Source organism: Adiantum capillus-veneris, chromosome 17 (genome assembly GCF_014529385.1).
Source record: "Adiantum capillus-veneris isolate H3 chromosome 17, ASM1452938v2, whole genome shotgun sequence".
NCBI lineage: Eukaryota > Viridiplantae > Streptophyta > Polypodiopsida > Polypodiales > Pteridaceae > Adiantum > Adiantum capillus-veneris.
This window is the reverse complement of record NC_140947.1, coordinates 85,601,738-85,614,739: the sequence shown is the minus strand read 5'-3', so window position 1 is coordinate 85,614,739 and position 13,002 is coordinate 85,601,738. Positions and strand designations below refer to the sequence as shown.

General features: G+C 44.7%; 1 protein-coding gene across 1 annotated transcript in view; it reads left to right on the top strand.

Moving 5' to 3' along the window:
- Positions 1–4,137: 4,137 nt before the first annotated feature.
- The window catches only part of LOC147437621 (Polynucleotidyl transferase, ribonuclease H-like superfamily protein), a 37,861-nt gene continuing 28,996 nt past the window's right edge, over positions 4,138–13,002 (top strand). The window contains exons 1-2 of the mRNA XM_086485976.1: positions 4,138–4,312; positions 4,474–4,545. Of these exons, the coding sequence (XP_086342102.1) occupies positions 4,237–4,312; positions 4,474–4,545 (148 nt within the window). The 5' untranslated portion in view covers positions 4,138–4,236. The remainder of the gene's footprint in view (positions 4,313–4,473; positions 4,546–13,002) is intronic.

The window sequence follows — 13,002 nt, the reverse complement described above, 5'->3', positions numbered from 1 at the left end:
GATATCATTTACGCTTTTAATCAGGAAATTAAATTGTCAAAGGTGGCAGTCGAAGATGCAATGAAGACAAGAATTGGTTCATGATCCAGTGAACACCTCGACTCCAATCTAGAACACCTGCGATGCCAAACAATTAATTCATCCCCTAAAAGTAGGCATTGCCACTTGATGAGTTAATTTGCAACCCCAAATGTTGCTTATCGTACAAGGAGGACAAAATTATTCTTAGCAACCCTTCTCTCATACTAAACTACATGCATATCCATCCATACGAGGCTTGATACTCTCCACAAGGGATTTTTAAGATATATGTACCCTAAGGCAAGAAACACAATTCTACACTTCTTGGAATTAATTCATGAATTTGTTTTAGTACTATTTGAGGGACAACAATAATCTATACTATTATAAAAGGGAGAGGGATTTCCGCTCCCCCCCCCCCTGCCCCCTCCCAAGACACATGTCGCTCCCACCTTTGACGCTTCCACATTGCTTCGTAGTTGTCGAGGCTCCTTACCTCCCCCTTCTTTGACCGCCCCCACATTGGTCATCGTGTTGCCCTCTACTCCGATTTTTATGCGACTATCAGCCACTCTTGGCTACACACCACTCGCTACTCCTCCAGGTCCCACCCCACTCACTCCTCTCTTCAAAGCCCAAACTCCCTGTGGAGACGCCTGTAGTTGTGACCCCTATCGAGATGCCACCCGAAACCCCTGTTGAGACGCCTGCAATGACACCTAGGTTCAACCGCAACAGGTGAGAGGGCTTGCCATACTCGATCGACATCAGTGGCAACATGATCTTGGATGAGGATGGCAAAAAGGTGATTGCGCGCATGCGCGGCCTATGCTCTCAGGTTTTTTGGCACTACATATTAAATATCTAGATTGAAGTGCCCAATAAACTGAAAGACAAAGTCGTCAGTATATTGCATGACGAGTTTCCCGTGGCAAACCGGGAAGAGCGCTTCAATGAAGACTTGATGAGGGTGCCGATGCGGGAGTACTGCAAGCACAAGCGCTCCGAAGTGCATCAAGAAATAAAGCATGGGTGGAGCATGCCAACTTGGCTAACTAAAGAAGACTGGAAGATTCCAAAGTGAGAAGCGCACGAGAATCTCGACAAGTCAAAGCAACAAAGGGAGGCGGCCAGAGTGCGAGTAGAGGCAAGGAGCATGTACCACTTGTGAGCGGCGGATGGGAATCATTACCGACTTTGTAAGTGTTATTACATTGCTCTCTAGGTTTAGTAGTTTTGGGTATTTGTAATCTTAAATTTTAACATTAAGTTTTCTTTGTATGTCCTGAATAGTGGTCCATGACTAGACATGACCCCACACTGTATGAGCAAGAGCATGCGGGTTGAAAGTATTTGAACGCCTTTATGGATATTATGAGCTCTCGACCCGGCTTGGTAATTACTTAACTTTACGCTTTGAAATTTATTGTATCTTAATGATAAGCTGTTATATTATTTTATATTTGTATGTTTATACTTATAAAAATTCTTATAGTTTTTTTTTGGTAGAATCGGACAGTTATGCCATTGGCACGCGAGGAGACATCAGATTAGCCGATGTCAGACTAGCCTTAGCTAGCACTAGTCATACTTCTATATAAAATGTATTAGGAGATGACGTGTATATGTCAATTTTGTAGATGATTCACAACAATGTAATTTAATTCTATAGTTTTCCATAATGACAATTGTATTGTAACTCTCTTATATTTTGATCCAACTTAACAATCAATCAATGTGTTCAAGTTTTTTTTCCCCATGATTTGTTCATTACGCTATGCTTTTGTCAATTTACTTTTGATCACTTTTGTCAATTTTGCATCTCATTTTTTGATGTATTATGTTCAATATGGTTGATTGATTGGCAGGGTATTGTGTGCCTATCACCATTAAATAAAAAAAATCATCGAATGTCGCTATGATAGGCATCTACAACGTCGCTATATCGGGAACCTGAATAGTTGCTATGGTCATTACTATAGGCATCGCTATATAGCGACGCTTATAGAGTCGCTTATAGCGATGCCCATAGTGACGTCCATAGCAACGATTTTGTTCTGACACTCATAGCAACGATTTTAGAGATGTCAGGGATAAAAATATCCCCGTGTATTTTTGTCGCTAAGGCCGTCACAAGCCTTAAGCACGTCTTGTAGTAAGAGCAAGAGCACATGCACGTGCACCTCCTATAGCAGAGTGCTACACATGCACGAGGAAAGTAGACGTGAGGGAAGAGAAGATGAACACAGGGCACTGGGTGCAATCTCCCATTTTCCTCTTGCACGTATTTATTTATAGATTTCTTGGATGCTAAAAAATGAATACATACCATCCGCTTGGACATAATAATGAGCATAGCTCATAAAGAGCACTTCAATAATGAAATGTCCATAAACGTGCTATCCTATCACATAGTTCATAGTTCGCTTGTGCTTTTGCCACCTATCAGTTGCAATAAATAACTATTTACCAATTTCCACTACAGAGACGATGAGACGGTATGAGAGATGCGCGCGCGCACACACACAAACACACACGGAGAGAGAGAGAGAGAGAGAGAGAGAGAGAGAGAGAGAGAGAGAGAGAGAGAGAGAGGTGTTGCTGCCAAAGGCGGCACCTCCAGGGTGGTTAAAATATTTTATAATCCATAACTCGATATTTCCCATGCATATTCTCCCTTTGAGAGGCAGGTACATAGCTTCATGGTAAGAGTGCTTCAAAGTGGCATGCCCACAACATTGGAGACACTTGAAACCTAACATTGGAGACACTTGAAACCTATGACTTTATAGGTATGTTGGATTTGAAGAAGTGGCACAAAATGAAGGATGAGCTTCATTATGGCTATAATGAGAATGGAGAGCTTTGTTTATCTTTGGCAAGCGTGAGAATTCCATGCATTGAAGATCAAAAAGATAATGTTAAAGCTAGCCATTTTATTGAACGATTAAAACACCATGGGCTCAGTAAAACACTCTATTCAATCAAGTCAAAATAGTGCATTGAAGTTTGAAGTATAGCATATCCCCAACATATATCAAAGAGTACCTAAATGCTTCTGGTTACATCTATTCAAATAAAGCTTCTCATTCATTGTCATGGCATGGCATCAAAAAAGTGGACCTTAATAAGGAGCCTTCAAATGTGATTGCCTTGAATAAGTATGTAGAGATATATTTAAAGACCATCATGATCAAGCACAAGATAAGGCTAGTGATGGCACATCTTTCAAAAAGTGTGGTACATCCATAATTGTGGCCAATTATATATGTCATCGGGGTGGTGCACCTCAAAGAAAGGGAGATATGAAGAGAATAAGGACATCAAAGAAACGTATTTGTCTATTCAAAACACAAGTGGTGACTGCAGATGGAAGTAATGAAATCAATATTTATTTAAACGATTGTCATGTCCCATGTTCAAGAAGTGAGATAATCACTTGCCCATTTGTCAATCCATAATTGAATGTTGCATGGAAGCAAATACTCTCTTGAGACCGAATTTCGGATGGATTTTGAAGTGATCGCAATAGTAGCACCTACTAAGATCAATTTGACAAACCACCTATAGAGCCTTGCTCTTTGCACATTCTTGCTTAAATTCTCAATTTGATCCCTTCTGGCCCAACGGATTTTTGGATGAAGCCCTCGGAATGAAGTAGCAACTACCAAAGTCCAATTTGATAAACCACCTATAAAGCCTTGTTCTTTGCACATTCTTGCTTAAATTCTCGATTGAAGCTATTCTGGCCCGAGTTTCCTAACTTTGTATCCGGCGCATAGCCTTGGCTTGTGATGTGATTTGAGGTCTTCTTGTGTAAATCTAGGAACCTCCTCCTCGGGTGACCCACCCCAGGAGGAGGGTGCACTCGAGTGTCCAGGGCAAGAGCTTTAGCAACGTGAACACCAGGTGTCCCTCCAGAGGTGACCCAATGGGGGATTTGTAGGTTGAGAGGCCCAAGCCTTACCGCTAGACCAATCTTGTGGGGACATCTTGATCTCACTTTTGAATTGCCATGTTACAAATGGACAACAACACCCCTCCCCCCCCCCCCCCCCCCCCCCCCCCCCTCTATCACCCCAAAAAAAAAAAAAAGGGAGAAAAAAAAACATTCAACTAACCACCACCCAAATCAGCCCTCTTCCCTTCGCAAACGTATCTTGGCGGGAAATATTGCTGCCCTACAGCTACTACGATTTTTCTAGACGTACCTCCATGGCGCAGCTTCCATCGTGGGCGTCAGAGCCTTGCCTCATGGGCATTGACGAAGCTGGGCGAGGACCTGTTTTAGGTGATCCAACCCCCCCCCCCCCCCCCCCCCCCCCCCCCCCCCCCCCCCCCCCCCCCACACACACAGACGGGATCTCTAGCTTTGAATAGTACCCTGCCTCGTAGCAATGATTGTATCTTTTTTAACTTTTTGGAGTTTATCAGCTTACGTACTCTTTTCAGGTCCCATGGTTTATGCGTGTGCGTATTGTCCAATTTCCTATCAGAAAACGCTTGCTACGTTGGAATATGCAGGTATTTGTGCTCCCCTCGTCTACCCTAGAGTAGATACATTGGCAATCAAACTACGTAATTTTAGTCTCCTTGTTTGTTTCTGGAAAATCAGCACGTATCTTGTTTGAGTAATGACATGCGCAGATGCAGCCAACTGTGTAAGGAACACGAACGTATGCAAAACATAGGATCGTGATAAATGCAACAGCCTTTTTAGCACGTTTTTTGTGGAGTAAATTGCAGAAGAGGCAAGTTGAATTTGCTATCGTCAAAAACTTGTGGGGGCCCTTCGGGTTCTTGCTGAATTGTTGAATACACTCCTGATTGTCTATTTTCTAGGCAGCCTATTTCTTGATGGCTCTTTGAACATGCATAGGGTGAATGGGGAAGAGTTGTGAACTCATAAGAGTCAATAGTGTTAGAAGTGGCAGCTGAAGATGGAAGGAAACATCTGACAACAGTGGCACCAATGCAAGTACGCCTTTCCTCTCAATTAACAGTCGGTACAACTTGTGGAAATGATGCAGTCAACCTTCAAAGGACGGTATGAGCAGTTGGAACAACATCAATAGATGCAGGCTCGGTCCTTAGCCTCGCTAGAGGGAGTGGCCTACATCTTAATAACTCAATGGAAATGTGAAGAGTCAAAAATGTAAAAAAAAGGGTTCCCAAAGAAAGGCCACAAGTGGCACACTTGACATAATCTATTATCCCCCATGATGTTGAGACTCTAGAAAAGCCTCACAAGGTTGGGCACAACCACAAAGAAACCTCACTCACAAGATCTAGATGGAAAACCCAGGAAATTACCTCCGAAACTCTATTATAAGAGGGTGATTTGTCTAGAAAACGCCAATGGATGGCTGGGCAACAGGCTACAAAAGCGCTAGGGAGAGTGTGATCATATCTTGTGTCGAAGCTCATGAGCATAGGGGTCTTTTTACAAGAAAATAGTGAATTCAAGTTTCGGAGCCAACTACCATCTAGTAAGTGCAATGTGTACTTAGTGTTAGGTGCAGCGGAATTGAAATGGTGACAAGATCTAGACTTCACACCTCCACAAATTTGTACTTCTTTCCTTGCGTAAATGTGTGCTACTTAGCACGATTTATATATATATATATATATATATATATAGAGAGAGAGAGAGAGAGAGAGAGAGAGAGAGACACCCGATGGCGTCCCAACCAACCCTCTCAAGGGCCCCCCACACCGTTGCCGATGTGGTATTTGCTTTCAATTGCGTAAATGGAATGTACACACATGCAAAACCTCAAGTGCAGACTCTATTGACTTGAATGGGGAATGTCCCTGCGGTAATTCTTCAACACGAAGCACCTCCGGGGCTGATTTAATGCACCTTTGCATCCGTCTCGATGAGGGGTTGTTGATGGCCACCAAGGGGTAGATCTAGTGTTGTTTGCGCTCCCGATGTGAGAGGAATGAAGGGCTGGAAATTGGTTGCAAAAACGCAGATATGGCTGGCAAAACGCAGTCGATTATTGCGCAAAGTAGGGTTGAAAATGCAGACGATGATCGAGCAAATGACGGATAGAGATGGGAGGACTTGATGCGGTGAGGGAATGGCCAAGAAGAGGCGTAACGGGTCATTGAAGGTTTGGTAGCAGGGAGATTTGCGTTAGCAGATCACCAACGCACTTCTGGCGAGGAAAAAGGGGCTGAAAATCGAAAACTTTGGGGCTGTTGGGCTAATCCGATACGGATGCTCGCGGTGAAGAGCCAAAATGCCAAGGGTTGCTTAACCGTTGATTGAGCTGCTGGTGTTGGCTGATCCGATGAAAAAAATGCTAGGACTTATGGTTCATTTACATTGGTTTTTTAGTGCCAGGTCTGGAACATGTGTAAATGTGTGTACATGGGAGTTTTCGAGCGATAACTCATTGTTTTATGACCCATTTGGCGAACAGATTAGACTGACACGTTTCTCTAACCTAGACCTAAATGCTTGTCATGTCAGATGCCCACCAAAGTGTAATAACATCTATCAAAGCATGTGTACAAACCATTTATGCAAGAGTGTCTCAAACTATTGACGTGTCAAGCCACTGACAGACTTGAGCCGTCCTGCAGATCCCGGCCAAGGAGCCTAAACCAGAGTTACTCGGAACGCGGAACGTGAACGGCGACGGGCCTCCCTGCGGAACGGGGGAACAGGAAAGGGGCCGGAACGGGAACGACGCGAAACGGGAGGCTAAAAAAACACCCAAATATTGTTTTTTTTAGCGTTATGTTTGAATACAAGTAGTACTGGAGTCCTTTGACTCTAATACCCACAAAAAAACACGATTCGAAGACCATTCAACCTTATTATGACTTGATTGGGATGTGCGGTGCCCAGAGTACATAGCACATACACAACATTGAGCAAACACAATGCTTAATTATGGCTAACAAGGGCCGCCAAGGTGCTACAAAAATACAGATGATATACCATAATGAGAGTCGAGACTACAAGGGGGGCAAACCAGTGACCACAATACCAAAAGACTGAAGGTGACAAATACCATAAAGATGCTAGTAGCTACAAATGTAGAAGAGGGCAAGGCTCAAGCAGCCATACAAAAAGGTAAGGATAAATCATAATGGAAGTCCTAAAGTCGCGACTCGCAACTCTCGAGCCTCAAGACTCAAGACTCAAGAGCCACTAGCCTGAGAGGCCTCCCAATCCGTAGTAGCCGGCTGTAAATCATGCACATCCTCCCATTCCTCATTATCGAGCTCTAGGCCCAACTCGATCTCAGCCACGGATGAAGTACCTGGTGTTGGTGGATGTGAATCTCCACCTGCCTGAGGAGCCTCTTGCTCCATCTCCCACTATGTAAAAGGATCTGTCTGTTTGTCTGTACTCTTGCAAAGCATTTTCAAATTTGCGTTGACAAAGACAAGATCAATAGCCTTCTCCACTCCAAGCCGATTCCTCTTCTTGGAAGCAATGTGGCTAAAGGTACTCCACAATTGCTCCAAGCATGAGGTACTAACTGATTGGCTGAGAATACGGATCGCCAATCTTTGAAGCTCAGGGCCATCATAGCCATAGTCCTCCCACCATAGCACTGAACCTATCTTCCTGCCATCAATCTGAGCATCTAGATTGCCAAATGACCCCCGCATCTCTTTGTACTGTCTCAATTGATCTCTGACAATGCGTCGCCGATCTTTGTCTAGAACCATCTTGTTTAAGATCTTTGTAAATTGGTTTATGACTTCACTATTTGTCTCTTGCCCTGCACCTTGGAACTCTGGATCCACCATGTAGGCTGCCCCGTGTAAAGGAGAGGCATATGAATTCCACCTCGAGCTGCAAAGCGCATGGATCTCCTCATATCGCTCTACTTTCGGCTCAAGTTGTGCAAGTTGCTCGATCATGCGGTCCATTGCCTCATAAATCTTGCCAATGCAAGGATCCATGCCATCCAGAACTCGAAGCAAATGAACCACCGGTTTTACCTGTGCATCTAGACTCTTGAGCTCCTTCCAGAACTCAAGATCCTCTGCCTTATCCTTGCACAAAATCCCTGCAACTGTCTTTGCATAGGGGGAGGTGGTGAACTCATCACTGATGAAGACTTGTCGAACCGCATTTTGACATTCAGATAACCTGCGCACAAGAAGAAAGTTGAATGCGAAGCGGGTGTCTGAATACTTTAGAAGCACTTTGCCGCCCGACCTCTTGAGATACTCTCTCCGAACCAAGTTGTGATTGTTGATGAAAGTAACAATCTTCACTGCATCAGCAATGACTGGAGCAATCCAGTCTAGCTTGCCGATGTCTTTTAGAAGGTTGTTCAAGCAGTGTGCCATGCAAATGCACATTGTCACATGCGGATAGTGGTCCTCTATAATAGCTGCTGCTGCCCTGTTTGATGCCTCCCCATCTGTGACAAAGGCCACTACGTGTTGCTCACCGATTGTTTCTATGGCCGTTGTCCACTCTGCAGAGAGGACATCGGCGGACTTGCCACTCTCGGTGGCATCATGAGAGTGCACAAAGTACATCTCTCCACTCGAGTATGCGACGAGAAGATGAATAGATCTCGTCCTTGTATCGCTCCACCCGTCGGCAATGAGGGAAACGCCATGTTTTGCCCAAAGACGCTGAATATTGAGGGTTGCTTGCTCCACGATAGCCTTCTCTCGATCGAGCAGTAGTTCGGAGAGCCTCTGAAGATGGCGGCACATAGTCGGTGCCATACTCTCCTATCCGTTGCACCATGACTTTCCAATACTTCGATCAAACATAGAAGAGGTTAGTATCAAAAGGGCAGAAACGATGATAATGGAAGAAATGAGAGAGAAGATTGATAAATCAATAAAACATACTTCGCCGCGACAAATGGGATATGGTCGTGATAGAAGAATCGGGCCACGGCTGCATCAACCTCTTCCTTCTTCTTTGGGTCCCAAGAGGTGGCAAGGGTCCTTTGGCGACGAATCGGCCCCGATGAAGATCCACCGGCACCTAAACCGGGTAGAGAGGAAGAAGGGAAAATGAGGGTCTTTGGATCGATACCTTTGCGTATGGGCTTGGCTTTATGGTTGAATTGCCGATCCTTTTCCTCGAGCTCCTTCCTCTTCTCGATGGTTACGTTGGTGCAAAATCTTACCTCATGTCCCGGCACTCGAAGAAAGTGTGCCCTCACTTTGTCATGCCCCCCTTTCCGCGTGTAAGAGCATAGCTTGCATGCCCATGCACGAGAACCTCCTGCCGCCGACAAGGTGCCCTCCGAGGTCACTTCATCCCACCACGACCATTCTTTCGCCTTTTGAGTGTTGCCCGCATGAACGGAGGGGGTTGTACGAGAAGAAGCCATGGATTATCTGTGAAAGAGAGAGGTTGAAACTTGAGAGCTAGAGGCTAGGTCCCTATGGCTTGAGAGTTGAGAGCAAGGGAGAGAGGGCCTTCAAACTTTCAAAGTTCAAAGCTCCTTGATGCTTTGGTGAAGAATGGGAATGGGGGAAGAGGGGGAGATTTATATAGGGCTGTAAATGGCCATTGGCTGCCCAAAGTTCCCAAACAGCTAATTTTTTAAATGTTCAAATCTGCCCGTTTTTGCCCGTTGAGGCCGTTCCGGCCCGTTCCAGCCCGTTCTAGCCGGTCCGTTCCGGTGACTGCCTGATTGTCAGAACAGCAGTCCGTTCCGTTCATTCCAAAAAATTTTGACTGGCCAGAACGTCGTTCCGACGTTCCAAGCCCCCAAATTGGCGTTCCCCGGTAACTCTAGCCTAAACCATAGTCACAAGGGATGCCCTTTTTCGGGCTTCCCGTCCCCACTTGCCATCCACCCTCTTTTTTACACTAAAAATCCATTTGAGCCCCATCTCCCATCTCTCTAGATGGGCAGAGGCTACAACAGTAAAACAAATCACTGCAAAGGATGTGGCAAAATTTGTGTATGATGAAATATGTTGCAAGTTTGGGGTGCCACTGGAGCTACTTTCGGATAAGGGGCCAGGATTTAGAGCTAAACTATTAGACTTTTTATGCGCGAAGATGAAGATTATGCGTCAATATACCACTCCTTATTATCCACAATGTAATGGCTTAAATGAAAGATTTAATGGTGAGTTGGTACAAATTCTTCCAAAAGTGAGAGCACCAAGGAAAGAATTGGGATTTGGAATTGCCTAGTGCATTATGGGCTTACCGTACTTCGGTGAAAACAGGTACAAGGTTTACTCCATTTCAGTTGGTATATGGAAAGGAAGCACTATTGCCTGTGGAAGTAGAGTTGCCTGCGGTCAATGTTAGAGAAGTTGCTTGGGCTGTCCTGTGATGCTTTCAAAGAGAGGCTCTTACAAGAGGTTCAGCTGGATAGAATGAGCGCATTGGAACATTATGAACAGATGCAAGATAAGGCTTTAGCAAAGATAAATGAAAAGGTCCAAAGTAAGAGTATCAAGAAACATGACTTGGTTTTGCGCTACATCAGTAAGCTGGACAAGACATTTCAAAAGAAGTTTCAAATTAAGTGGGAAAGCCATTTCAAGGTAGTGGAGTGTTTTTCGAATGGTACATATGAGTTGGCTAACCTGGATAGGATTCTAAATAAGTCAAGGGTAAATGGATTGCGTCTTAAATTATATCATGCCAGATTAATGATGGTGGAGCAAGATGAGCTGTCTGCAGAACAAGTAATGTCTGTGAGGGATGAGGAGACTTGTGACGCGGCGAGTCTCAAATCTCTTTTTGCTACTGTTGATCATGAATGATCTAGCAAGCTAGGGGATGGGCAAATTATGTTAGGAGTTTTTTGGAAGAAGTGATTGCGCATATGTACATACACATGCATGGTGCATCGAATAAAGGATTGTCCATTTTCCAGAGCCAGGTGGTTACGTGGGGCTCACATGTATACAGGTAGGACAGCGTGTACATAGTACATCGATTTTCATCGTCACCAGTATCAATGTGTTTTTATATAATAATGAGGAGTTGATAGAGCGTAAAACTTCTCGAGGAAGTTATCAGTGGGATCACTCCATGAGGTAAGCAGGTGCGTCAAGTGGCATCCAATGGCGTCAGGAGGACGAATGGGATCAAGACACACATACTTGCGGTTATCCTTCTTAAACTTGGGCTTCTCTTTATTAGTACGTAGGAAAGAAGTAGGAGTTTCTTCTATGAAGAAGGCTTTGTCAAAGTCGACGATGCGGAAGCGTAGAGACCAAGGAGAGAGAGAGAGAGAGAGAGAGAGAGAGAGAGAGAGAGAGAGAGAGAGAGAGAGAGAGAGAGTCTCTTGAACCAATCAACCTTGACAATGAATAACTGAATGTGTATACAATGGAGGCAAGGGGTTGCTTATATAGCAAGCCTAGTAAATTGCCCTACTCAAGACTTTGACAAATAAGTGAAATAAATATCTAAAAGCCAAACTAAATAATGGGATCACATTGGGCAGTTCACTTGAGACGCCTAAACTTTAACACCCTCTCTGCAGCTCATAGTGGACATCAATAGTGAGACCAAGTCGATGAAGAAGCTACCATGGACACCCCAATAGAAGGCCTTGGACTACTGGATACACCTCGGTGTTGCTCTCCTCAACTTTGTACCTGAAAGTAATGCCATATTGAGCATCGGTTGCCTTTGTAGAAACTTTGAATTGTAGACCATACTACGTCCAATAATCCCCATTCGTGAATTGTGAATATATCACGTCTAAAATATAAAACTCCAAGATAATGAATTGTTGAAATACATCCTTCCATAATCTAACCAACAACAATGATTTGGCTAGCCCATCCATAGTGTTTTAGACGTTTGATTGGTTCCTTGCCAGATGCATGTGCATTGAACTCCGACCTACTGGTCCAAACACCAATAACTCAAACTTCAACACAAGGGTCCAAATTAATTATAGGAAGCATTGCTTGCCCCTCTCTACCACTCACAAGCCTCTCTGGCTGAAGCTAGTGGTGACACTTGTCATTTGACTAGAAATCTGATGAGGCCACTGTGGCCACCGCCACAAGTGCCATGCCGATCTCCTCTGTCAAATCTTTATTACCGTAATCTCTGTCCAGCTTGCCTTTATCCTTGTCTTCCTGTGAGTTCCTGCTTTTGCCTTTGGCTTCCAACTCTCGAGCCAAACAAAGCGTCGAATCACAATCATGACTGTGGTCGTACCTCACAGGTACCAAGGCAGCTAAGTGAGTACTGGTACTGTCATCCTTGTCCAATTGACCTTTGTTGTTGTCCTCTAGCGAACTTCTCCATTTGCTTTTGACTTCACAAATTCGAGCCAACCAAATTGCCAGGTTCCTTGAGACCTGTGCAGGTGTACAGGCCGCTAAATGGATGCTTGACAATCCGTTATCCATAACTTTTGGTAGGTTTTGGTCGATGTCGTCGCGTCTCGAGCAAGGTAGGGACATATTGAAGTTGCAAGATTTGGTAATCGGGTACCTTTTTGCACTCCAAAAAATGACCGTACAAACCAAGCCGAAAAAGATCCAAGCCGCTTCAACTCCACTGCAAAGGAAGCTCCACACGCAATGGGCTTCGCACAATCTGCTATCCTTCTCTAAAACCGAAACTCTATCGCCGATATCCACTCCACACGTTTGCCCTGTGGTAGGCCTTGAACAAATCCAAAGCTCCACAATAAACGGTGCATAGCAATGGCTAAGAATTCCATCCTAGCCGATGTCAATCCGCTCCACGGCATTATGCCAAACTGCTCCACACCTTGTGCTATCCCTCTCTGGAACTCGAAACCACTCGAAACTCCCACCAATTGGCCACTCAAAGCCTAGGACTCCCTGTCCAATTCGATCTCCAAGCCTCTTCCAAGTTGCTCCTAAGGCTCGGTTTGACCCCTCTCTGGGCTCCAATCTCCTCGCTCCAGTCGTCCAGGAGAGCAATCGTTTGAATTGTCCGTGCTGCTCAAAAGCCCCAAGAGACTCCTAGGGGACAGTGTTTTGAAACGCTGCCTCACCAAGGAGAAGGCGGTGGAC